The sequence below is a fragment of the Chenopodium quinoa genome, unplaced genomic scaffold (assembly GCF_001683475.1).
Source record: "Chenopodium quinoa cultivar QQ74 unplaced genomic scaffold, ASM168347v1, whole genome shotgun sequence".
Classification (NCBI taxonomy): domain Eukaryota; kingdom Viridiplantae; phylum Streptophyta; class Magnoliopsida; order Caryophyllales; family Amaranthaceae; genus Chenopodium; species Chenopodium quinoa.
In genome coordinates, this window is record NW_018743574.1 from 8,055,773 (window position 1) to 8,082,701 (window position 26,929).

Sequence of the window (26,929 nt, forward strand, 5' to 3'; positions counted from 1 at the left end):
AAAATATGTGTATGTGCGTTTTTTAAATAAAAAAAATAAATAGAATTTAAACAACTCACTAGTGTAAAGGATTGGAAATCCAATCTCAAAACTAATTAACAACAATATAATAATAGATTTTCAAGTACATAATTTGATTAATTAGGGTATCTAGCTCAAAATTTCGTTAATGTGAAACAACTCAGATCACAAATGTCTAGCGCAATGTCAATTCAATACCCTCCCTCTCACATAATCGCATGTGAATGTTGTTAAAATTCTTAGAGCTAAGTTAAAAGATAAGTAGTGGGAATACGTGTCGGGTTTCATTAAGCCAGCCACCATATATAAATGTATTCCTATATACGGTATGTTTTTATGTCTATGATTAATTGATTGTATGCATGGAAGTGATGGTACAATCATTTATAAAGTAAGGTCACTTTCTTTGTGAAGTCGGCATATCCATGGATCCCAAACTTGGAATTAGAATATTTATTTGTCATCTAAGAGTCAAACTACTATAAAGTTATAATCTTTGAGAGTGAGGGATAACTCAAATAGATAGAACTTCCCTCCCGATTTTAGGAGATCCTGAGATCGATTCTCACCCCCGCCCTTTATGTATAATTTACAAGTTGTTGATAGAGCTAAGATTGCCACGTATTACTTTATATATATTACTTTATTTCATTTTAATTGTTTAATACTGATATAATTCTTTCATTCATTTTCAGTTGTAATAATATAATAGATCGAGAAAGAGCTGTACCCAATTAATTCCCCCAGATAAACAAAATTTGTTTATCTGGGGTATAATCGTCTTTTCAAATATCAGGGGAGGGGTACATGTGTCTTTTCATGCACTAGGTGCATGTGTAATTCCATCACCAAATAGTAAAAGCAAGTTGCAAATAGTAATTGGACAGCTCATCAACGCTTTTTCAATATATTTACAAAAATGTCATCAGATTAACAAAAATTCATTTATCTGGCACATAAACTTGTATTTGCCCATTGAAAAAAAAATGTATATTTATAATTAAACTATTCAACTAAAAGTAAATAGAAGAATTAATAGTTTGACACAAATTTCAACAATAGTAACAAAAAATTAAACAAATAATATAAATTATGTTGAGTTTCATCTTAGAAGAAAAGGCTTAGAGCAAAAAATTATGAAAAATGATGATGTTGCAATATATGGCAATTAATATGAGACGATAAAATTATAAAAGCAATATTATTTATATATATATATATAGAATAATAATGAAACAAAAGGCTGTAAATTAGTGGCAAATTAGTGGCTTGGCTTGCCGTTGAAAATAACTTTCAAATCGTTCATGCATGGACACGATATAACATGCATACGAAGAAGGAGAATATATTCTATGTATGGATATAATAAAGTCAAAATTGATGCTGATAACAATGACTAATAGTTATTTGAAGAAAATGAACTTTTACTTCATTTTTGATAAAGATAAGGATAAAGTGTTGATTTTGTGAGGGGCCACTTATTATTTGAATTCTTGTAGTTGGGTGCTATATAAGCGATGTTCATAAGGCCACAAGTCAATAACCCCAAAACATTTCATTAGTGTGGGTAGGTTTCTAAGTTACTAATGGTAGAGAAGAAGAAGAAGAGAGGCCTTACATGATGAAAAGAACCTCGTTTACTAGCCAAGGATGACTTGCCTAGCCTAATATATATAGGGTGTACGAACGCGATGCGTGCTCCGGCCTGTTCGTTAATCGTTAGGCGTTAGGCAGTCGTCCTTGGCTACGTTGACAGACTCTTTTCTTTCCATGCTTGACCTTCTTTTCTTGTTTATAGACTATAGTTGGGAAATGCACAAGAAATTTGTGTGTCAAAGAGACTTAAGACTTTATACTCTGCATGTTGTGCTATGAAATAGATATTCTCATACTTATGAATGTATGGTTTGTGTGAGCAAAGATCCCTTATCGAGTAAAGAGTAATAGTATTCACTCACCCCCTTAAACTTTGTATCATGGTCCGTTCACTATTACATTGTTTTCATAATTAGTATAGTACATTAATATGTAGCATTTTACTGTGCGAAAACTTGCATAAAAACTCAACAATATCATACGTTTTGTACCCATCAAGAAAAAAAATTAATTACAGAGCATACATATGTATGTGATGTACTACTTCATTCTTTTTTATTTGACAAGTTTCATTTATTATTTGTCAATGCATTAGATAATTGGTAACTATATTTTCAGCAAGTAAAAACTATTTTAAATAGAGTCAATACTATGTTTTTACTTGTATATACATCACTAAAATAAAAAGAAGATCAAAATATGGAGTATGCTCAAGCTCAAGCTCAAGCTCAATGAGTCAATTCTTTAGTTTTACAAGTTTTTACAACACGTCTTTGTTGTTCGGGCGTGGGCTTACTATCATTTAATTTTAAGAAATCCAGAATCACAACTCTTGGGCGATATTACTTGGGCCTACTTACAGTCATAGTAGTTGGAGTCTGCAGTTTTTAGCATTAATTGATCCAATCATGTAACCACTGTCCATCCTACACCCAAAAGTCCGGACCTTTTGGTTTCCCTCCTCTTGATAATGAGCCCAAATACCTAATGCAAAATAAGTGCTACTACGTATTATAGTTATACTCGCTCGTTTTTAAATACTAACTCCATTTCTTCATGTGCGGAGTTTTAGGAAGAAATTGGAGAAAGTAATTACATATGTAGGTATTAGGGTAAGGGAAATAATAATAAAAAAATTGTAAAAAGTAAAAGTAGTTGAGAGACTTGGAGGAGAGAGAATATAAAATATGATTTATATTGTGTCCACTAGATGAGATAAATGAATTAAATATTGTAAAAGATTTCCAAATAAAAAAATAGAACAAGTATATAAAAATGTCGAAAAAAGAAAGTAGAACAAGTATTTAAAAACAGAGGGAGTACTTCTTCTGTTATACGCCTTATACTTACCTCTATTATTTTTTTTAACACGTACTGAGTATTACTTTTTAAAAAGTTTATTTTTTAATTGACATATTTTCTTTTGGGGTAAGTTTTATGCTATACATTTACTAGTGTACTCCCACTTGCTTTATCATTCTCTCTTATTCTCTATCATCTCCTTAATATGTGTGCCTAAATCAAACGTGTCAATAAATAGCAACGGAGGAAATATAAGATATCAAAAAATTACACATAATATGTAACGGATGTAGTACGTGCTATCTCTGCTCATTATCAATCCAATTCTACAAGATTTATTTACTTAGATGAGTTATCTCCGAACATATTCAAATTATTGGAAGAGCTTGCAACCATTCACAATGATCGCGATTATTAGGCAATTATATATCATTGTAAGGGGTCTAATTTTCCAATAATTAATTTGATAACACGAAGATTGTTCCCTTCTACTTAAGGCAATTAAGTTGAGTACGATTATGTAAAGCAAGATTATTTGACCAAAACATCACAACTTAATTGTTAAAAGGTGGCCCCCCACGTGACCATAATTGGTGGATAATATTAGAAGATGTTGGTCTTGAAGACTTTGGTTTTCAACGGGGGTACCCACAATTGGAGGAGTATAGAATAATGTTTCTATATTGCCCCATTGATTGGGAGAACATGTAGAGTAGATAGGTTGAGATTTTCTTTTGGGAAGACAATAACATTTCTTCCTTTCTTAGATACCCTTAGTCACAAAGTGTCCCAAATCCGAATCATATCAATGATTAACCAATCCAACTTCAAAGTCTAAATCTTATAAGTGTAACTTATACAAGAATACCATAGTAGTATTTCAAGGTTTTTGACCTCTTGTCAACCTCAACACAATAAACGGCATACTTTGTGTCTTTGTACTGTTCGTCTTATAAATATTGCCTCGTCGGGTATTTAATTTCACCTTATAATGATCAGTTATATGAAATGAGTAGACATGTATTGTATATTTATTGTTAAATATTAATGCATTTATGCATGTGTGAGGAGGAAGTGAACAAAGTAGAGAAAAATTATAAGAACCATGCATGGTAGCAATGCTGCATGTGAGGGAATGGATTCCTTATCCTTTTTCCTATTTGTTAGCAAAGAGTTTATCCATAACTCATGTCAAATTAACTTATGCGAGGTTGTAGTCAAATAAAACGCAATCTATATACTACCAAAAAAACATGTCAAGAGCTCGAGTCTACATATTACACGTATGTAAGAATCGAAGTCAAACTCACAACATACTCTATCGGTGATGCTTTCAAATTTGAAAGCCATGATCAGCACTTAAAAATATTGCTGATGATCAAGTGTAGAGCATTGTACTCCGTATAAAGCACGTACAAAAAAAGTTAGAATAATGTTTCTATCTTATCCTTGAAGATTGCAACATGCATGCATGCATGCTTGATTACACAAGTTGATCAACATATACCAATGCCTTTTTTTTTTCTTTTCCTTTTTCCTACACAAAATTAGTTGAGTGGTCCAATGGTCACTTTGATATATTACTACATTCTTCAATTCTACTACCCTTTTCATGTCAAATCTTTGCTAGATTCATCAAGCTAAGCATAATGATCGATATATATACAAAAAGTCAATTACACATTGAATTAAGTCCTACCCAATCTTCACTCAAAAAAAAAAAAAAAGGTCCTACCCTATCTCTCTGCAATACTTTTTTATTTTATTTTATTTTTTAAATGTAGAATAGAATCTAAATAATTTTGACCCTAATTTATGTGGAGTCAAACAAAGTGTATATCTATATATTCCACAATAATTCGTGGAAATAGCTAAATGAACTATAAAAGAGAGGGTATTAGAATTTCAACAATAGTATGGATAGAAAACGCATATATGTCATCCAAGGAGATGGGCTAAAGCTGGTTGGAGGGTTGGAGCACCAATTAGAAATTTATTAGAATCCGATCCCATTAATTATTATATATTTTGTAAAATAATATGCTTATTCTTCTTCTATCTAAGAGTTTTACGTGTATATAAGTGGTTCCTAGGAAGTTGACATTATTCACACAAGCAATAAACTGCATGCAATGCTCATTATTAGTAAAAGAATAAAGAGATCAATAGAGAAATGTGTTGCATGAAAAAGGTACGTGGTCTTACATGATGATAAGTCTTATTTGGTAGCCAAGGATGACTTGCCTGGTATTGCATGCGTGCTAAGCTAAGCTAGCTAGACTGTGCTTCGATTGATCAAGTTGAAGGCATACACCAAGCAAGTCATCTATGGCTTGCTGATAAGCTCTTATCTTTCATGCTAGGCCTCGCGCTTCTCATATACACGTATCAACAAGTAATAATCGAGGTAAAGAAATTCCAGATTTTTTTTATTAGATTTTTTTTTATCGAATTAGATTTAAAAAGACGTATATGTATTACAATACAATTTAATTCCTTTATTAAAATAAAATTCTATTTGATTCGGAACAATTCTCCTTTCTAATAACTTTTTTTCCCCTTAATTAAGTGATAGTTTAACTTATATAGTAGACCATTTTAAATACGTACGTGCCTAAATTTGTAGTACAACCATAAAAAATAAAAAATTATTTATTTATTTTTTGACATATGCTTAATCAAAATGAATTAAAGTTAGATAATGCCAAGCAATAAAAGCATTAAATGGTATTTAATGCTAAAATATAACTAAAAATAGAGCAAAAAAAAAGGGAAATACAAGCAAGATACCTTAGAATGAGTACCTTACAAAATGCAGAAGACGCGGAAGAAAAAAAAAGGTGACAAAAATGAATAATGGTAACAATGAAAAAAGAAGGACGTAGAACCACACACATTGACACATGTGACATATCTATTGCAAAGAAAATTAAATTTAGAAACGGTTCTTACGGAGTTGAATTCTCTATTCCTTTGGTTTTCCCAACATTCTTACTTTAAAAGGGACATTCAATCAAAAACAATAATCAAAACATAATAGTTTTATAAACTAACAAGCCAATTTTATTATATATATACATTGACAAAGTGAGACCAACAAATGGCGTGTAAAAGAGGAACATCCTTGGTATGGATGATGGTCGTGGTTGTCGCGGTGATGCTGGTGGCTGAAAATGGGAGGATGTGCTCGGCATTTGACTTCGGTGAGGCAAAAGACGCCGTGCTAGACAAGGCTGAAGAGGCCAAGGATTGGGCTTACAATAAAATCTCCGGATCCGGGTACATACTTGTCCTGTATTTTGATCATTTTCATATTATCTGACCACTTAATTAACTTTTTTTTTTTTGCATGCACGTTTTAATTCATCAAATGGTGTATAAATAATTGATATTCATAAATGTCTTCCTTTTCAAAATGAATTTTAATTTGAGTATGAATTACAAATATAATTTCTAAGTTGTATGTATATGCTTTTGCCAGGAAATTGAGTGTTAACCCGCAAAACATGAAACATGCTGCTGAAGATATGATGCGTGATGCTCCTGGTAAAATAATTTCCTTTTTCCTATATAAATCTGATCCTTTTAGTACATTATTTGGCCCAATTGTATCTATGATAATGCAACGAACTATTGTACAAATGACGTAGATATAACCCAATCTTAATTCATTATACTAGTATATACTATCCTAAATATGTTTCAACAAAAAAAAAAAAAAAAAATACTACGGAGTAGCTTAATTTGACACCTAGACACGTACTAGCTAGTATATGACATGAACAAGTACCCGAGTCAAAATAACATGTTATTACAATATAAAATATTTCATAAATTCATATTCTTCATTTCATCTCAAATACTAGGTACCGAGAAATTTGCTTCAGGGAAATTACACGCAGTTTCACACTCAGTGAAAGATGGTAACGAAAGGTTTTATGCAGAGGCAAAGCGCGACGCCGGGCCAGCCTACGATTCCTTGGCTACGAAAACCGTCAGGGAAGATTAATTTCATTCATATAAGAGATAACCAGCCTTATAAGCCTCAGATAAATTTGGGCAAGGTTGCTTGCTTCTAAGATGCATTCAACGGTCTTAAATTAATTTGTTGAATGATCAGTTTTCCTCCTACTTTAATTTAGGATAAAACTATATATGTACATGTATAGTTTTCATGAAACGATAATAAATGGTGAAATATTTCTAAAACTTTTGTTATAAGTGTAATTTATTAGTGAGTTAGAGTTAATTAGTAGGTATATGTATAATAACCTTATAATCTTGTGTGCTAATTGATGCCGGAGATTATTTTTTGGGTGTAGAATGTACTCCAAATAGAGAAGGTTTAAATGAAAATATATTTACATAATTTTTTAAAGAGTATTTGCATAAGTTTGACCACGTATTATTTCTGCATATTATGGTGATGAAATTGTTACAATAATTACAAAAGAATTTTATGGAAACTACATACGATGACCATCGTGAAATGCAAGAGTATTGATCAACTATGCAAAATTGTAACTAATAAGCTAAGGCATTATCATTTATTCATTTTATCCAAATTCTCTCAAAATAAATAACAAGATAATTTCCAACTTAAGCAAGTTTAATTTTTGGTTCCAATTGCCCTACATCTTAATATTCAAAAATTCAAAATATTTTAAAAAAATAAAATAAAATATCCCCATATCCAGCTCAGAACGAATCATCAAACCAAACAATTAAAATATATGTTGTACATGTTAGTGTATTACTATATGTTGGAACTTGCTTTTCAAACATTAAATTAGCCACAATTCTAACTTCTAAGTCTTAGATAATGGTAAAGCCTAAGGTTAATATTGGACATGGACTAAACACAATATGATACATTTATTGTCAACACATACATACGAGTTATTATAGAATTATCATCTCCAATTTATTTAAACATAACACATAAGTAATCCTAAGAAAATCCCAATCTTTGAATTAAATTAATGTAATACGTTTCATAATATACTTTTTTTTTCCTAATAATTGCCGCTTTTATTATTTCTTAACAAGCATATAGTAGTAGTCGATTTGTAGTCATACTAGTCAATTATAAGGTTCTAATTAATAGCAGGATGTAACAACGTGGCAATCGGATAAAACCTTTACCAGAATGTGGCAACTATAGAAGATGACACGTAAGAATATATGTAATAGCCCTTTAACAGATGCAATTCTCACCTATGTTTCCAAACGTACACAATAACACAACCCAAAACCTTTAATTGAACTGTATCATCAATTAATTTCACAAAGTTATTATTGTTGTTCGTTATTATCAAAATAGTTTGAAAAGCCAATTATCATTTCTAAACATATAGAAAGAGTGGATGTAATGGTGTGTAGAATAGCAGCAATGATGGTGTGGGTGGTGGCTGTGACGGTGGAGGCGGCGGCGATAGTGGTTGCAGAAAATGGTACGATCATGTGTTCGCCGTTCAATACTATGGAAGAGTCTGCTCACCCTTGGACTGACGATTGTTACGGGTATATACTTTATTTTTGTACCAAATATCTATTAACCATCTTTATACTAGCCTCTATTAGTTTAACTTTAAGAACTAGCTAGTGAATGTGTTAATTTATTATTGAGTGAGGAAAATTAATGTGACTTAATGAGTATTTGCATGATACATATATATATATATATATATATGAAAATGAATTTTTTAAAAAATTATGATTTGGTAAAGAAAAAAAAAATGAATTAACATAATTTCTTCAAGGCAAGTGAAATTGTTTATAATACATTAATACTCTTTTGTTATATATTATGAATTTATGATTATAAAATATAGTAGTAGAGGTTTATATACTTGCCTATATCTTGTATTGAACCATACTAATAAGACCTTATTACCATTTGAGTTTGAAATATTAAATAATAATGATTATTAAAGTTTTTTTTTTTTTTCCTTTTTTAAATATGAAAATGTAGACCTAAGACCTGGCCTAGTTTAAAGAAAAGTGTTACGAGTAAGTCATAAACTTTCTTATGAACATTCTCTTTCGAGACACTGCATCATCTGACCAACGTATCACATGCTCTTACCAACATAATATAGCCGATTTCCCCTTCTTATTTTTAAAATCTACAAGCAACTCAAACTTTCCTTTGAATTTTAACATTTCTAATTCTATACCTTTCCTTTTGATCCACCTTATTAATAAACTATTTAAAACATTCATTGCCATTTAAAGTCATAACAACATCCGTTCCTCATTTTAATCCACCCCCTTTCAACTAGCCTAAAACCCTTACCCTCAAGATTCTTACAAGTATCTCCATTGATCAACCAATAGGCACCATTGTATCTTCTAGTTGAATAAGACTACCACACTTCTAAATGGATATACTATGTGTTAAATACGAGTCTAGCTACACTTGTCATGAAGAGATTGAGTCCATCTCACAAGTCCAAGGAGGTTTCATCCCAAAATCATATGATAATATCATAATAGGAATAGGAACTTAGGAAAAATACGTAGTTGATTGTTAGCCTTATAAAGTGTTCACTTTTCTTAACTTTTATTAATATGGGATACTTGAATGTGTTGTTCAATACAACTTTATCTGTTTGTTCTCCTAATAATGAGTTTTCATATTTTTGTGCATAATGTACTTCTAGCTCTAGATAGCTAATCGTGCAACTTCATTGTTTGGTAATTAATTCAAGTAATTGCCTTCTCCAAATTTAATTTCAATACAAAAAGATTATGTTACTATTCTGAAAGTTAAAACATGAATTATTTTTAAATTTTAACTATTCAGTGACAGAGAATGGATGGGCAAGCAAGACTTAAAAGAAGGCGTACAAAATTTGAGGGACAAAGCCAAACAATCTGCATTGGGTAACTAATGAATCATTGTTCTCCCCTGATGACTCTCTTAAACTATAGTTATCAATTTTGATCTCCATTAACAATATCATTCACTGAAATATTAATCTCTCCAGATGGAAAGAAGTATGCATCTGAGAAGGCAGATGTAATTTCAAACTCCTCATCATTCACAAAAGACGGCCTAGAAGAGGTATATAATGAAGCAAAGCATAAAGTTGAGGAAGCATATGAGTCGATGACTAAGTCTGGTCTTAGTGAAGAAGCCAAGGCCAAGTATGTGGCCGCAAAAGAGAGGGCCTCAGATGTTGCAGGTGAGGTTGGCGCTAAATGCGCCAGTGAATGAATCCGTCTTTGTCATAGATATATAACAATGAGGGATGATAGACAAATCTCCGAGCATGGTTGTTTGGTTATCTAGTCATTTCCAACAATTAAGGGTGTTTTTGAGTTTCTTGAAATAGTTAAGGTATTTTGGAACGAAAAAAGGTTGAGAGTCTAAGCACATAAGTTTGTTTGCCCTCCCTCATAACAACATTAAAGTTATCTTCTAGTATAAACTCATAAATTTTGTACACTTTTGCTGATCACTAATTCATTGTTAGTGTTTTTATTGATTAACTTATCTTTCTTTTTTTCCTAGCTAGATGAGGAGAGCATTATTTTTGTGTCAAAACCTTACCTTGAAGTGTGAAACCATCAAAATCTTTTTTAATTTTATCCTAATTTCTTTGATGAGACTTTCTGCCTAAAGCAGGTAATTTAAGAGGGAAATAGGTTTAATTTTCATTAAACACCCTTAATTGAAGAAAGGTCTTAAATGTCAAAAGGTCGGCACCCACCCTATGGGAGGGACAGAGAAATCAAATAGAGTACAATACCCAGACCACTATTTTACCCACCTTATAAACTTGTACAATAGGAAATCATCCTCCACTTGAAAGGGCATGGAGCCATGGACTCATGGGTTCGATTCTTGTCTAAGGAGGTTTTCTATAGGTCGTGAGTGCATTCAAGGGTCATTTAACTGTATAAAAGGTCGGAGTATTAATTAGATTTCATACATGAATAAAATAGTAGAGCAATTACTGCATCATTAAGCCTTTTATATTCCTTACTATATAGAATACTATTGAAATTTCGTCGAGAAACTCTAAATTTCTACCAAAAATTGCATTTCATAGGCTTAAAGCCCTAATAAACTCAAATTAAAGATACTCTTAAGTATTTTCAAAATCTCCAAAATACCCTCTACAAGACCTTTGGATTCCAAAAATTCCTTTCAGGATATGCATTTTTAGTATTGTACGGCTATAAATTTGACAGCCCTCTCATGATCTAGAGCTACAAGTTTAGAATATACTTGTACCTATTGAAAGAAGAAAAAATTTACTACTATACATGGTTTTGGAAGAGTATTGTATGAGTATTTATTTTTTTCTTGTACAAACGCGAATAGTGTAGTTAAAATTTGATTATACGTTTCCAATATTTTGATTAACTAGCTTATTTGACATTTACACGGAACATATTGTATGTCGTGTAACATGATTAATGTTTCAAAAATATAGGAACGTCAATTGGAAAGAGGATTAGGGTAAAATCTCAACATACCTTCGATGATTAGCAATGTATGTCGGTCACTTAGAGAAGCCAATGATCTATCTTTAGTCCAGCTTTTGAGTCTTGATTAATGTTGATAACCATGCTTTGCCATTATGCCTATAGTAAGGTACTCAATTACTCGTAATAGTAACAGAATTTTGCAAGGAGAAATGTGCAAAAATCTGGTTGCCAAATTCACCTAAATTAACTTCCTTTGAAAATGAAAACTCAAAAATAATATAAATCCATCATCTATTCCAAAAAAATAAAAATAAAATTAGATCATAGGGAGGGATAAACTCATTTACTATATTCTATAATCCTAAAAAAAATACACTAATCAAACTTAATTATTCACAAATAATCTATTCATTCTTTTATAAAAATTAAAAATTAAAAATTAAAAAAAAAACACTACATACATACATGATATATTACTATCAAGCTTGTTTCTTTTTCATAGCTTGCTTGTTATTGTGCATCCAAACCTTGAACACTTGCCTTTTAACACCCACTTCATGGCAAAAACGCTGCACTTGTACATCATCTTGTTTCTGCATCTTCCATCCGATTTTCTCAGCAAATTCCATCATCTTATCCTTTTGTTCTTGACTAAACTTTGTTCGAAATCGCTTCTTTGATACTCCGTATTGCTCTACGAAGTGCCCCCCGTAATCGAAATTCCCAGCGTTGAGGTCATCGCTTGAGGATTCAGCTGCCACTCCCCCGCCCCCGAACGCCATCATTACGGGCGCTCGGGGGTGGGAGAACTGTTTTCCTTGCTGATAGTAAACAGCGGGAGTAGTAGTATCAGAATTCGGGCGTACTGATAGAAGATTATTGTTGTTTTTGTGGTATTTGCTGAATGAAATGTAACAATTTGTTGTAGTCATAGCAGAAGGTGGTACAACAGGTGCCACTGGTAAAATTGTTGCTGCTGCAGCTGCAGCTAAAGTATTCGCAGCAGCTGCAGCAGTAGTTGTAGCTGCTGCTGCTGTTGTTTCACCTTCCACTTCTCGTCTGTGAAAATTGCGATGACAGTCGCAGGCTGCACACTTCAGGGCGAGGAGTGAACCCTCCTCGCCCGAAGGCATAAACTCACCACACCCATCTACCACGTGGCTCCCCAAATGAGCCGCGTGGTTTCTCTGACACTCCCGATAGCGGATCATATCCGCTTTCGGGCTGTTTGAGTCCGGACTTGAGCTCGGATCTTTGTATTTTTCTAGATGAGAGAGATCTAGGGTTGGATTTGGAGATTTTTCAAGATTATTGTGGGTGAAAGAATTGGGATGAAATGGAATCTCTTTATTTGGTTTCTTAACCTCCATTCAAAATCAAATCCAATACAAAATTGACACTTTTTTTTTAAAAAAAATGTGTCTAATTATAATTTCTAAAATGAAAAGATTAAAGGGTTAATCAAAATTCATACTATAGGACAAACAACAATAATTAGGGAAGGATTTAATGGAGAAATCTATTTATGGGGCATATACAGTAATTGATTATGGAACATAAATAAGGAAATAAAATATGATTTTGACATAGGTGGGTGCTTAATCCACTAACCCATATATGATAATATGCCCTATCTTAATGGGTTAGGAGGAGGATTTGATGGGTTGATCAATTAACACCAAAGAAGATAATTAACATGAAAATATAATTAAGAAGATGTAATTTCTTAATTAACTTTCATCATTAAAAAAAATATTAATGAAAGACCCCTAAAAATGTTAAATTTAGTAAAAATAGCAAGATAAGATGTGATTGTAAAGAGGAATAATAAGGGGGTGGAGGGAGCACTAGTACAAGAAGAGGGTGTAGTACAGAACAACCGACAGTAGCATGTTCTTCTTCCCCACGGCCTGCAAAATGGTCCAATTTCCTAATTATTGCTCCCACAACTATACTTTCTCCCCAAACACGAAACCAAACTCGAACCCGATCCGAACCTGGACTCTTTTATCGCTCTTTTTACTTGCGTGTATAGAGAGTTATAAAGGGTAATAATGTGTTGTTGCTAACAATGTCGACTTATATCATACGTACCACGTACCTTTACGATTTTGGGTTGTTTATATACTTTAGGCTAAGAAAACAAGCCTAAAGTCGGACAAACTTGTTGATGGGACCAAGAGCTTTGCTTTGCTTGCCTAGAATCTGCCTGCACCAATAAGAAAGTTTCCAAAAAAAATTAAAATTGGTTAATTAATTATGGTCTAATCATGTGATTAGCTAAGCTAATAGGTATAAAATGAGGTGAGATTAGAAGAAAGATAAAGAGCAGAAGAAAGAAAAGTGTTGATTTTTGGGGAGAAGAGGTTGGATTGGAATTAAAGGTGTGATGAAGATTGAAGAAAAAAAAGGGATATTGGTTGGTCCACACACCACAACACACAGCAAGTTTGTCAGATTTTTCTCTCTCCTCTTTCTGATGGTTCTGTATGGTGCGCCTCGACTTATTAATTGCCTGCAACTCCACTCATTTTTGACCAACCTTTTTTTATACTCCTACTCCGTAATTTGTATGTCGATAGAGCCGTAATTAAAACCGACAATCATGTAAACGGAATTCGAATAAAATTAAATCTTAATATAAGTACTCGTAGTATTTTAATTGGTAATTTGCTTAAGATTTTAACTACAGATTACTATTTATATGGAGTACTTTGTACTATTAACTTTTTTGGTCAAGTAACTTTGTGTTTTAGGGTTGTGAGTGTATTATGAAGATAATTATGGATTTATGGTCATCATTTATTCTGTAGGAAGGAAGAGTGAAAGAGGCATGCTGTTTACTGTTGACTGTTGATTAATAACAAAAATGTGTGTTTATGTTGAATTGCAACACTTTTGGTTAGCAGAATCAAAAGATTACATGATAATAGGGTTTTTGTTTTCCCTCCTTGGAGGTGTTTCAATTTTATCATTATTGTACACCTATTTGATGTGATCATGCATTCTAATAAAGATTTATAAAATGAAAGTAGATTGCAAAAAAAAAAAAAAAAAGTCACATCTAACAAAGGCCAGGTTTATATATTTGGGACGAATTTGTTTATTTTTGTAAATATAGAGTTATTTTTCATATATTTATTTACCACTGGTATGGTAAATATGAAACATTATTTCTTTTTTCTTTTATTAATCTTGTTAAGGAAAAGTACATGGGAAAGGGCATTTTTGTTTCATACTCCTAGTTTCTACTATGTCTTAGTATCAACTTTAATTAAAACGGAGTAATTAATATGAACTACCAACGTGTCCATAAAGTATTATTTTATTTTTTTTATTGGTACCGAGTTTTTTGCTATTAGTTTTTGTATAAGTGTTAGAAAAATAGGTAACATTATGAAATAAATAAATAATGATTCTACATACATAGAGAAGTTATATGGATCACTCTGGAGAGGATTATCTCCAACCATACAAGTTAAATTCTTTTGTCAAATACAAGCACACAATGTATGTAGTTTCTTGTCTTTACTTCTTATAACTGTAATACTCGGTGTATCCATAAATATGATGAACATTTAGAATGATATTTGTGTACTAGTCTTCTAGAATTGTTGAATTTAAGTAATTTTGAAACCACTAAACAATCCTACAAACGTGGGGAGGTACCATACCAATGTCTCTTAACTCCCATAATGGTACACATATAATTTCTATGTCCCAAAAATGGAACAAGAGTATCACTGGTGGGCACTTGCCATTATGCCATTGATTACTGCCCAAACCCAAATCATGTTTTCAATTACATGAAAATTTTAAATGTAATTTGTGATTGAATTTACACATCAAAGGTTTAATTAATGTGTACCGTGCGTGTTTGAGTTTAAATTTCCTAGTTTTGTTATACATGTAACTTTAATTTCAGCCTAGCCGATTTCCCTTCCATGACCAATCTAAGTTTAATTCAGGCAAGAGTCATTACGATCAATAATTAACTACAGAGTACTAGTTTAACTTATTGAAACTCATTTTAACTATCAGTGAACTTATTATTAATCGTACTTTGTAGAACATATTTAGAATTGTTTGAACATATTTCATTTTAACTATTAGTGAACAAATTATTTTCATCGAAAAAAACAGTAATAAATCAGCTAGTTAAACTAAAGATGATAGACTAAACATTTCAACTACTATATTAGTCAAGTCTCCAACTTAATTAGAACCATAACATTTGAAGGGCCATTTTAGGTCTACGGCCATGGATTAGTTGATCCTAAGTATGAACACACAAACGTATTTTTCTAAGATTAAGGCTAGTCTAAATTATTAAACTAAGTCAACTCCTGAATTTTCAATTCATTAAGCATTGTTTGTTGTTTAACACAGAATTTTAGCCCCTAGGCCCCCACCCTCTCTTCACTCCAAACCAAATTATACGGAGTATTTCTATTTTTCTCGAATTTGTATACGTAGGGTCTGTTTTCATACGTTGAAATTCAGTTCAGTTCAGTTCCTAATTTCCTTCTCTTATAAATTATTCATTTCATTTTAGTTCTGTTCAATTCAGTTCATTTCGGCTGAGTTTAGTCAATAAAAACAGGCCCGTAGTAGATCTTATTTTCTTGGACTTATCTTTCAAAAAAAAAACATGTAATGTGGAAAATATAATACTTGTATATTTTTTTCAAATAAAAATCAGATATATGCAAAATAAGTCAAATTGAACAAAGCCGTACAAGGATACACCCATACCCTACTTTAGCAAATGAAAATTGTAATTAAGGAACAATAATAAGGTTTAATAAACTAATAGGTAAGCCCCCACCGCCCTTCTGACAGGCTATAGATTACTTATTAGCCAAAAATAGCACTTAAATTCAATGTACCTTCGCTAACTTGTTCCCTTTATTTTACCTAGATTTGTCAAATAAGGAAACATTATAATTCCATAATGGTGAAGAAATGTAGATTTAGTTTTATATTTTATGAAATCAAAGGTATAAAACATGATTTGTTTAATCCTAAAGTTGTATAGATCTTTCAAACTTGACCACAATTAAGTTATTAATTTAAAGAAAAGACTAGAAAGTGCCAATTTGAAAAGATTAAATTATTAATTTTATTATAAATTATTGTTATATCCAACGAGCAATATATGTATATTTAATTGCATGAAAGATAGTAATAGAACGTAACGAATTAACGATTAAAGGGGAATCAATCAATCATTAATTAAATAAAATATTAAATTAATTTGACGAATATCTTTTTAGGTTTGTTATGCTTTGATTATCCGACCGTACTACGCGGCGTAATCACATCCACAAGGATTAGGACTGTTTTGTGTTAAAATAAAAAGAGATAAAGAGAAAGTAGTGGTAATAAAATTACACAATTATTGTCTATTGGCCTAATTATAATATGGTCGACCAATGAATTTAGAAAGTGACTAAACAATGTGGTTGATCTATGACATTAGCGAATTTTTTATATGATAAAATGAAGCAATTAGGTTATGCAACTATCTTATTTGTTGGAAATGTAAATTTTCAAGATATTGTACTACCTTCTTCTTCTTCTTCTTTTTTTTTTTTTTTTTTTTTTTTTGAATAGTGAAATTGTACTGTCTTCTATGTTCTTATCAAGCACTCTTTTTTTTCTTTGACGAAATTATCAATCACTCTTTTTCTCCGCTCTTGCTAAACTTTTTTTTTTTTTTTTTGTTAATACATGTAAGATGGTATTTTGAGTGTTGAATATGTAAAATTTCAGTCTTTTTGCCGGTTTAGCTTTTTGGGTAAATTGAGTTATCTACCATGTATTAGGGCCTGTTCATATTTACTTATTTTCAGTTCAGTTCAGTTCAGTTCCAATCAGTTCAGTTCAGTTCAGTTCAGCTCCGCTCCAATCAGTTCAGCTCAGTTCAGTTCAACTCATTTCAGTTCAGCTCTGCTCTTAATTTCCCTCTCTCATAAAATATTCATTTCAGCTTAGTTCAGTTCAGTTCAGTTCCAATCAGTTCAGTTCAGTTCAGCTCCAATTAGTTCAGTTCAGTTCAGTTCAGCTCAGTTCAGTAAATATGAACAGGCCCTTACTTGGTCAATCTAATACGAAGTAATAAAGATTGTATCTTATAGTTAAAACGCAATTTGAGGTTAGGAATTTTCTTATCCTTTTTTCCTTGCTTTCAAAAAGTCTGGCCTAGAGCCAAATAACCAAGTGGAAGTTTGTTTATAAACTATACGTAAGACCCTATTTAGTTCACCTTTTAAAAAAAAATATTATGTAAAAAAAAAAAAAGTTCAATTCAGCAAAATTAAGTTCATTTTAAAATAAAAATCAGTAACTCTAAAGAAGAAATACAATTGAAAAACAGTAAAAATAATTTCATTTCAACAACAATAAGGTGAAGTGAACAAAAATAAGGTGAAAGGAACAAAAATAAGTTATTTTGACGTATACACCAAAAAACTGATAGGACATTTTTTTTAACCTTATTTGAAATGAGTCTATACGAAAACTTCTAAATTTTCATATGGAGTATCGTGGAAACCAATAGGGTCTAAATGAGTATTTCTTATTGGATTATACTCGGTAGTGGAATTAGTCAATTAGTTGATAAGGAATTAGGCCGAATCACAGCAATTAACAATATTTTGCGTGCAATCAGGTGGGATATAGGGAAATCGTCATCAAACATGACATTAAATCATCAGACCGTTAAAAACAGTGCCTTAACGTATTCTAGCTGAACTAAGCATAGATGGAAGCTAGCGTTAGAAAACTGCTTGTGTGATTTTTTTTTTTTTTCCCATTTCTTTTGCACTATGTGGAAACCATTTCAAAAACGACCAAGCAGAGCTGCTCACAATTTCTTTTATTACGCCAATAATAGGAGGAAAACAAATGCATATTTTGTCTTCGTGACAAGAATTATCTACCTTGCACCGTGATCAAACCAATAGACTGCTCTAATCAAAGGGAACCTCATCCCACAACTTCCCCTTCTACTCTCGCCTATAAGAGTATAAGCTAAAAAAATGTATGTGCCTATCTCTGGCCAAATACCAATAAAATTAGGAGAATCCTGTGGTCTACCTTGTCTAGTCAGATTTCAAAAGAATCTGCTAATCCCTTGGTGAAAAAATATACAGCTACATGTATACATTCAACAGTTCGTATGAAAAAAAAAAATACGCCCTAAAAACACTGATAGAGATAGATAGCAGTAGACTTGGTAAATTATGCAGGTTGCACACTTTCAGCAGCCAGCTTTATTCTCTGATGGTGCTCAGATACTTTGTAATCTACAATTTCATTGAATAATTGCGAGTCCAATGTACAATCTGGCCGCCCATAAACAGCTGCTTGAACACTGGCCATCAGCTTTGCTATCTCGCGACCTGAAAACCCTTCTGTTTTCCTTGCAGCTTCACGAATCACATCTTCTGAAAGATCTTTAATGGTAATGCTTTGAGGCTTCTTTCTGATTTTAAAAACTGGGCCCCACTTAGATTTGGTGTCATCTTTGTTCTCATCAGAAATGTATTTGTTCAAATACAGATTCAGCAGCTTGTATCGTTCCTCTTCCCCAGGAAGTGGAAATTCAATTACATCATCAATTCGATCAGTGACAGCGCTATCAAGATCACCTGGCCTGTTAGTGGCAAGCACAAGAACTATGTCTCTTGACTGGTCTCCTGTACGGAAAAGCAACGCATTGAGAGCACTTCGCTGAGCTTCACTCATATATGTGCTGTTTCGCCTACAGCATAGCAAGAGAGTAATTAACATCAGACACATGGAGGGATCAAGATCAATTCCTTGATTATTATTATTTTTAATTTTGTTTTCTTAGGCTACCTTGTTTATCAAGTACATATTTGGTCATGTCTCAGTCTTTAGCCCCAAGAACCAAATCTAAATGGATGATGAATAATAAATTAAGGATGCCCTTGAAGGCAGGTTGGAATACTTCTATGGACATCAGCAAACATTTTCCATAAGCATTTGTTGGTTTGCCCATTTTAGGGGATGGATTTTTTTTTTTTTTCTTCACCATTTTTGTGAAATATAGAAGTATATATATTTTTATTAAAAAAAAAAAAAAATCACTAAGCAACAGAGAAAAGGATTCACTTACTCACAAAGGAACGCATCAGCCTCATCAATGAAAAGCAACAAGCCTTTTTTCGAATTTTTAGCCCAGTCAAATATTTCATGGATCTTGGTAACAGCTTGTGGACCCAAGGGTGCAACATCTCCTCCAGTCATCATGGCATAATCTAATCCCTGCACAATGTTTAGAAGTTAACATAAAGGAGTAATGGGATAATACATTCACATTATTTCAAACATCAAGTGTAGAAGAAGGCAGCATGGACATGACTTTCAACTTCCTTGGCCATCTTCTTCTACTGGGATTCAGAATTGATGCTAACAGCACAGAATGATCATCCAAGTGACAGACAAAATCATTGCAATAAAATTATTTATATTTGTTTGCACTGACCATGTTCTTAAAAGCATGATCTCAGATGTTCAAACTAACAGTAAGAGCAAAAATGATGTGCCTACACAGACAAACCATTATCCCACAAAAGGAGAAAGGAGGGGAGACAGAAATATGGTTGAAAGGTTAAATTTAAGCTCTAATTTTGCATGATATACTATATTAAAGCTTTGAATCAGATATCCTCCTTGTGGGAAAGCCATTCCACTAACAAAAAATGAGCCTATGTGCATAATTCAGTTCCGCAGGTGGACTGGCCATGTTCTCTGTCATCAACTCATCATAAATCATATGCTCTACTAACACAGGCCCAAAACAGAATGACTCAGCAGAACATTGACAAAAGATACAGCAATTAGGGCAGAAATCTACATGTATGACAAAACTTACCGACTTTCTGGCTATTTCTCTCGCAACCAGAGTTTTCCCTGTGCCTGGAGGCCCATAGAAAAGCATGTTACGAAAGGGAGCTTGGTGCGCCTTTGTGTTAGATGTAGCTCGTGCAAGTTGCTCAATTCTCCGCTGTAATGATGGATGAAGAACAACATTGTCAAATCCAGATCTAACAGTTGACCCTTTTGCTTCTCCAGAAGATGTAGCAGAAGAGAACAAATTCTGTTTCCTTCGTGAAGCAACTGCTGACCACGGGAACTTGGACATTGATGACTCTCTGATCAAGGATGGTTGGCCTAAAATGCGATTAATGTAACCCCACGAAACTCTAGCACCTTCTCTGCAAGCTCAATTGATGTTAGATGAAAACCCCAGGCAAATCAATGAAGACAGTTGAGACCACTTCATCTCAAAGTTAAATTATATCCTATAACTCAATATATTACAAGTAAGAATTTGTCCAACTTCCAAATTTTTAATCCTTAGTCTTGGCTTTTAATATTGTTCATAAATATATTATTAGTTGCAGTTATGGTTCACTTTATCCATTAGACACCTGGCCACTGTTTTAGGAACATGAACAGTCAATATGATTTTCTGCTTATTTGGACTAGGTGCATATTGATGTAAAACAGAAATTTGCTACTGTAGTATTTCTTTCTATCTACGATAAGCCACAGGAAGGACTCATGGTACACAATGAGTCGATTGTGAAAGAAAGCTTTGGTGAATGTTATTACAGACAAGTTTCTCCCTTCTGGTCCTAGTAATACTAAAAAAATTGGGGCCACTTGCGTTGGTAACCCAGCTAGGTGGATGTCTGAGAATAGTGAGAAACTGTAGCTCTTGAAAATTCGTTTAGCTCTTATTCTAGTGAAGGATAGTTGAATGGTATAGACTGTATCTAAACATTAAGTTGATTCAATTCTAAAGTGTTGGTAGTGATTACCAGTCTTAATTCCTTCTTTACTTGATCCTAGAGAACACAGGTACATCAACATTTGACTTTCCATGATTTCACAATCATTAATGGATAACAATTATATGCACTTTTAAAAAGGCAGTCATTCTAAATTACATGGAACCACTTATTCCATAATTGAGATGGAGATCCAACATCCATTTCACTTTCTTATTGACTTTTCCATGATATCCCAATCAAATGATGTCCCATAAAAATTGATATTTCATTAAAGGAATTAAAGAAATTGAGATTTAGGGAATAGGGGGATTTCTGGTGATCCATCCAAAACACTCATTCCTTGTCAACCCTAATTCTAAGAGGTAAAAAAGTCACTTAAAGTACTAAGGATTCCTAAGGTGCTGCCATCATGGGTCTTTTGAAACATCTCTATGTTGATTTGGGGAACGCTGTAATAATAAACATTAAGAAGCTTCAGATTTATGATGACACATTGATACCTTTGATTTAACAATGATGATGACAAGCTATGAGCATATATAATAATATATAGCTTAAGTTCTATTAAAACAATTAAACAAAATTGGGGAAAAAGAAAATAAGGAGCTAAAAATTAAACATAATGTCATTTACTATAAAAAAAAAAAAATCCCATGGAGGAAAATGTCAAAGCACATATGTCAGGCACTATGGTAAATTAATGAAGTAACATCGCAGGCATAATCATATATCACAAATCTATTAAAAGAACAGTCTACAAATGATGAGTGAGGGATCTTCTTCTCATCACTCGCCTTTGTGGCTCTCTAAACACCAAAAAAAAACAGCCTATACAGATGACAGCACCACTTCTTTTCTCCGTAAGACCGTAACAGAGAAAAAATAGGTATCTGAGACCACATGTAGTGTGAAAACTCTCAGTCGCTATGAAAGCTACAGAACTTCATATGCAAGGACATGTCATTATTATGGTTTTCGTGGCCAATAAGTCAAATTAATCGTGAGCAAGCCATATACAGTGCAAAACTACCATTAATTTTAAGGTTTTTTCATAGCTATCACAGTGTTTCTATTCCAACAACTCCATAAAGCTTTAAATGAACCTATGATGATTTGCAAGAATATATACACTGAAATGATAGGGATATAGAGAAAGAAAAAACATCACCAACAATTGACATTTATAATTGATAAGATTGGAGAAGGTTGGAGGCAGATACCTAGTCGTATACACTCCTGCAGCAAGAGCAGTAACCCCACCAACAGTCATAAATAACTTTCTCCTATCATTTAATAACTCCCTAAGACCCCCTGCAAAAGCAGTTAAAATCTATATTAAGTATACAGCATATGCAAAGAAAAATAGAATCTAGGGCTAATTTTTTGCAAGATTAAAATACAAGAGACAGCCATGATCACTATAAAATTAAGAGGGGGAAGGGGAGATATACGGAGCATCATAAAATAAATAAATAAAAGATGAGGCAAATTAACAGCAGAAACTGACAGAACAAACATGCCATAACTAAGAGAACCCCCTTTGGATGTTGAAATTTGAAATATATATGTACCTTCATTTTCTTCCCCACACAATATTCATCCACTTGTGTAAAGTAAAGCCCATACCAACAGCCCTAAACTTCACCCCAACTCTTCAAGACATTGGTCTATCATAACAGTTGCATGAACGCCTCACACTTCTAAATATAAATAAACCGAAAGATTTCTAGCAATAGAAGAACATGTTTAAATGCCAAAAATTCTACAGCATACAGAGAAATCTACATTTCAAACAATTTTTGTGAGATTGAATGACACACTATAAGCAGCTATTTTGCAAGAGACAAATGCAACAATCTAGACTTCCCTCAAGTTAAGATTTAATATGGGTCCCAAAATTGATGTACATAAATTGGCACTCTGGTAGCCAAACTAATCAAGAAGTTTACTTTATGACAATAACAGCTAAAATAAGACTAATTCTAAAACATCTCCAAATAATAGAAATTAACGTCATTAGTCTTTCCATATTTTATCAATACCTAAAGCAAAACACTCCATCTGGGCATTCACTAAGCTCCAAGTTTAAAGCCCAGCATGAAATTGTAAGAATGACACATAACTCACAAACATGTCCAAACTGGAGAAGCAAAATTCTAGGCTGACAACGAATTCAGATTTCTTTAGGATAAACATCAAGGATATGGCCTCCATAATGAGAAGATCCCCCACACGTCCAGCACAATCCTTGCCCCTTCCCACAAAAGGAAAAGGGAAACGAGGAGAGCCAACGGGCCAACTATAAGTGCAGAAGAATTTGGTTAAAGCTATATATCAGTGGGAATAAATGAATATTAACCTTCAATATGACTAAAGGTTGTATTAATTGCTGCGAGCCACTTGTCTTTTTCGCCATCCATCGTTTTTCGGAGTATGTTCTTGTTGTAATCCTCGGTCAGCTTTGCTTCGTGAACCCGGGCTTCAGCTTCTGCCATGGCTTTGACACGTAGAGTCTCCTGTTCAATTTTAGCTCTCTCTTTTTCAGTTTGGCGTTGTCGAGCCTGAATCTGCTCCTCAGTTTTCTGCTTTTCTTGTTCTTGACGTATGGCAGCTTCCTCTTGCATTTTTATCATTTCAACATTGTTTTGCCTCTGTTTTTCATGTTCTCTCTGCAAGAATTACGACTCTCTATTAAACTAAGTCCCTCCTGCCTTTTTTTTATTATTATTTTGGACAGATAATAAAAACGTTGAGATAGTTGATTTTTTACATCACAATGCAACCTGAATAAAATAAACAAGTTCCCATCCCAAATATTGGTAAGCAAGAGAAAAAAAAAATACAGGCGAGGACCTAGCAGGCAAATGTTTGATAATTCAATATACACGTGTTTTTGTAAAAAGAAAGAGATTGTTTAACCCACCTGCATCCTATCTCTGGCCATCTTATCTTCTTCTCGCTTTACTTGGGCTAACACCCGGGACTGTTCTTCAACCAATCGTCTTTGTTCTTCAGCCATATTTTGCTGCCCCTCCTGCCAAACAAGGGGTAGTTCTGGTTAAGTGCTTGAAGCATTATAATACATTTCTTCATACACATAATCATATACCTATTGTGCAAGCTAAAATTACAAAGCTATAGAATTGTAGAGTTGTTCACAAGCTATGATATTGAAAAGAGATTGAATTAACAGTTACGATGCCTCGGTGACGAACTCCTCTCATATTAGCATTCTCTTTTGGGGCATTGCAGAAGACATTATGCTAAATTACCCAATGTTCAAGGTGAACAGGTAGACCATCAGAGGGAAAAAAAAAATACATAAAATAAACTAAGAAACTCAAAACAAATAAATTGATACAGCAACAGGTGAAGCCATTGAATTTTTCATAAAGCACCTGTAACACCTTGGAGAATACAGGTAGAGCATCAGGGGAGAAAAAAATAAATACATAAAAAAACTAAGAAACTCAAACAAATGAATTGATATAGCAACAGATGAAGCCACTGAGTTTTTCATAAAGCACCTATAACACCTCCATACATCCCTACTAGGAGTCAAGTGAGATCAACGGGAAAAACCAAGGCGAGAAGTTGCTTTCCATTTAAGAAGACCATCACAGATTGTTTTTAGGATTCCACAAAATTAATAATGTATCAGGCACCTGCCTTCATTCTCAAGTGTCAAAGTTTGAGATGAAGATATATGGCTTGAAGCAGCAAAAAGATGGCATTGAAAAACATGCCAACTTTTATCTGCAACTCAGGACAGAACTAGTAGCAAAAACTATTTTGGCTCCCTAATCTATTTCTCAATTTCCGGTGAAAACACCTTGCTGGCACAAGACTAAACAGGTGGAATCTAGAGCTTTTCATTGCATTTGAAACTATGAATGAATACAAAACTTCATTAAAATCAATTACGGTCAACATATCAGTCAATAATTAGCAATTAAGAATCAAATGACACTACACATTTCCTACCATTAGGAATTCCGAGTCAAATTCCTACATTTACTGTCATAAAAATCAATTAATGTCAACATATCAGTCAATATTTAGAAATTAAGAATCAAGTGACACTATACATTTCCGACCATTAGGAATTAGGAGTCAAATTCCTACAATTACCTCCGCTCTAAATTCGATGATAGCACATTGTATACTATACTATACTATCAGCTCTCTAAAGCTCTAATCCACAAATGTTCGAGTAAATTAATATTATATCCTAAATATTATCAGCTGTTTGAGTAAAACATCCAATAAATAATCAACAAATTAATTGTAAACAAAGAACTGTAAAAAAATGAACTCACAATGTCACGCTTAATTTGGTGCAACTCCATCATTAATTTATCATTCTCCAACTCAGCCAATCTCGTTTTCTCTTGCGCCCTCATTATCCGATACAACTATTTCAAACAACATCAAACCAAAATTAATCACACCAATAACAAATAGATCGAAATTTAATTCAAAAAAATTGAAAAAAAAAATCAGTAACCTAGAAGTACCAACATCTTTGGAATACGAAGAACTGTTCATTTCTCGAAGAGCTTTAGCGGCTCTCTCAAGCGCATCAGGATCGAATCCAGAAGACCGACCACTCGATTCATCGTCGGCGGAATTACTCGCCGGCGCCGGAGAAGTTTTATCATCAGATTTGGGCTCATTTTCCGGCGAAGATCGGGAGTATGAGAAAGGATTAAACCAAGATGAACCTTCGGCGTAGGAAGGATTAGAAATTGAAAATCCGGCGGCCACAGCTGCAGTCGCCATTGTTGCGCAGGTTGAAAGCTTGATGGAAGACATTGTAGAGGAGAGAGAAATTACTAGGGTTTAATGGAGTTAGAAGTGGTTTAAAGAAGAAATGAATGAGAAGCCATTGTTTTGGGGTGATAAGGGTTTAGGGTTTAAGCAGAGGAAATGAGGGTTGAAGAATGATGCTGAAAGTTTGAGAATGTGGAACTTGGCCAAAAAGAAAGGGTTGTCGGGGGACCCGCATTGTAAAGACGTTAGGGGAGTTTTGTTTATTTGGGACTTGTTATTCATCGCCCGCAAATCTCTACATAAAGCCCGCATTTTATAATTTTTTGACAAATTTGCCCTTTTTATAATTTTAACGGAAGATAAATTTTTCGCACTAAAAAAATGTGGAGCAGCACCGGATCGCCGAGGATCACCGGAGAATCGCCGTCGTCATCGGAAAACGAGGTTCGTAACGCATCGTAAGGACGCCGTGGTTGTGGCGCCTAGCCAGGACGCCGCCACCGTGGTCACGGCGCCTGGTGGAGATGCCTCGACCATAGTAGTGGCGCGTGGCCAGGACGCCGCAGCCACGGCCAAGGCGCCTGGCCACCACGCCGCCACCATGGCGGCGGCGTCCTGACCAGGCGCCCCGGCCGTGGCTCCGGCGTCCTGGCCAGGCGCCAGTAGGGGAATATTTTTTTTTTTATTTTTTTTTTTTATTTTTTAATTTAATCCCCTTTTTTTTTTTTTTTTATTTGTTTTTGTTAATTTAATCTTAATGTAATTATATTTATACGTTATATGTTATTGTTACAGGATTATGGTGGAGACGGAAATGATTACAGTGGGATTTTTGTACATGATGGCCTGTTCGAAGATGCTCAACAAGCGATTGATTGGGCAAAACAGGTTGCAATTAGATCAGGCTTTTGTTTAGTAGTAGCAACTCATAAATCTCAACGGGATGGTAGAATGGATCGCATTTT

The 26,929-nt window shown here is 33.5% G+C and overlaps 3 protein-coding genes across 5 annotated transcripts; 1 reads left to right on the top strand and 2 right to left on the bottom strand.

Moving 5' to 3' along the window:
* The first annotated feature begins 6,062 nt into the window (after positions 1-6,062).
* On the top strand, positions 6,063-11,134 carry LOC110682497. Of its 2 annotated transcripts, none has more exons than XM_021858835.1 (5): positions 6,063-6,198; positions 6,401-6,465; positions 6,786-8,442; positions 9,728-9,807; positions 9,912-11,134. In XM_021858835.1, exons 3-5 carry the CDS (start codon positions 8,291-8,293, stop codon positions 10,139-10,141), a joined length of 462 nt encoding a protein of 153 aa, XP_021714527.1. In that variant the 5' UTR covers positions 6,063-6,198; positions 6,401-6,465; positions 6,786-8,290; the 3' UTR covers positions 10,142-11,134. The 2 variants fall into 2 exon arrangements, with proteins under 2 accessions (XP_021714527.1, XP_021714528.1); XM_021858836.1 differs by having other exon boundaries at positions 9,734-9,807.
* Positions 6,128-13,879, bottom strand: LOC110682495 (zinc-finger homeodomain protein 2-like). The gene is made up of 3 exons (XM_021858834.1): positions 11,827-13,879; positions 11,410-11,517; positions 6,128-6,211 (listed from the first exon to the last, which is right to left on the bottom strand). The coding sequence occupies exon 1, from the start codon at positions 12,729-12,731 to the stop codon at positions 11,841-11,843; it is 891 nt and encodes a 296-aa protein (XP_021714526.1). The 5' UTR covers positions 12,732-13,879; the 3' UTR covers positions 6,128-6,211; positions 11,410-11,517; positions 11,827-11,840.
* Positions 13,880-18,203: 4,324 nt separating this feature from the next.
* Positions 18,204-26,141, bottom strand: LOC110682498 (ATPase family AAA domain-containing protein 3-like). Of its 2 annotated transcripts, none has more exons than XM_021858837.1 (8): positions 25,713-26,141; positions 25,511-25,606; positions 24,115-24,225; positions 23,551-23,860; positions 22,412-22,502; positions 20,267-20,609; positions 19,508-19,656; positions 18,204-19,129 (listed from the first exon to the last, which is right to left on the bottom strand). In XM_021858837.1, exons 1-8 carry the CDS (start codon positions 26,004-26,006, stop codon positions 18,607-18,609), a joined length of 1,917 nt encoding a protein of 638 aa, XP_021714529.1. In that variant the 5' UTR covers positions 26,007-26,141; the 3' UTR covers positions 18,204-18,606. The 2 variants fall into 2 exon arrangements, with proteins under 2 accessions (XP_021714529.1, XP_021714531.1); XM_021858839.1 differs by having other exon boundaries at positions 25,699-25,771.
* Between the last annotated feature and the right edge of the window lie 788 nt (positions 26,142-26,929).

What these genes read in the sequence shown, in the direction of transcription:
- LOC110682497 (XM_021858835.1), top strand. Translation starts at nt 8,291, where the DNA reads ATGGTGTGTAGAATAGCAGCAATGATGGTGTGGGTGGTGGCTGTGACG. An exon ending in TGGACTGACGATTGTTACGG is followed by an intron (nt 8,443 to 9,727) that starts GTATATACTTTA and finishes TTAACTATTCAG; the next exon opens with TGACAGAGAATGGATGGGCA. An exon ending in AGCCAAACAATCTGCATTGG is followed by an intron (nt 9,808 to 9,911) that starts GTAACTAATGAA and finishes TAATCTCTCCAG; the next exon opens with ATGGAAAGAAGTATGCATCT.
- LOC110682495 (XM_021858834.1), bottom strand. Translation starts at nt 12,731, where the DNA reads ATGGAGGTTAAGAAACCAAATAAAGAGATTCCATTTCATCCCAATTCT.
- LOC110682498 (XM_021858837.1), bottom strand. Translation starts at nt 26,006, where the DNA reads ATGTCTTCCATCAAGCTTTCAACCTGCGCAACAATGGCGACTGCAGCT. An exon ending in AACCTTTAGTCATATTGAAG is followed by an intron (nt 22,503 to 23,550) that starts GTTAATATTCAT and finishes CTGCTTTTGCAG; the next exon opens with GGGGTCTTAGGGAGTTATTA. An exon ending in GCTGATGCGTTCCTTTGTGA is followed by an intron (nt 19,130 to 19,507) that starts GTAAGTGAATCC and finishes GCTATGCTGTAG; the next exon opens with GCGAAACAGCACATATATGA.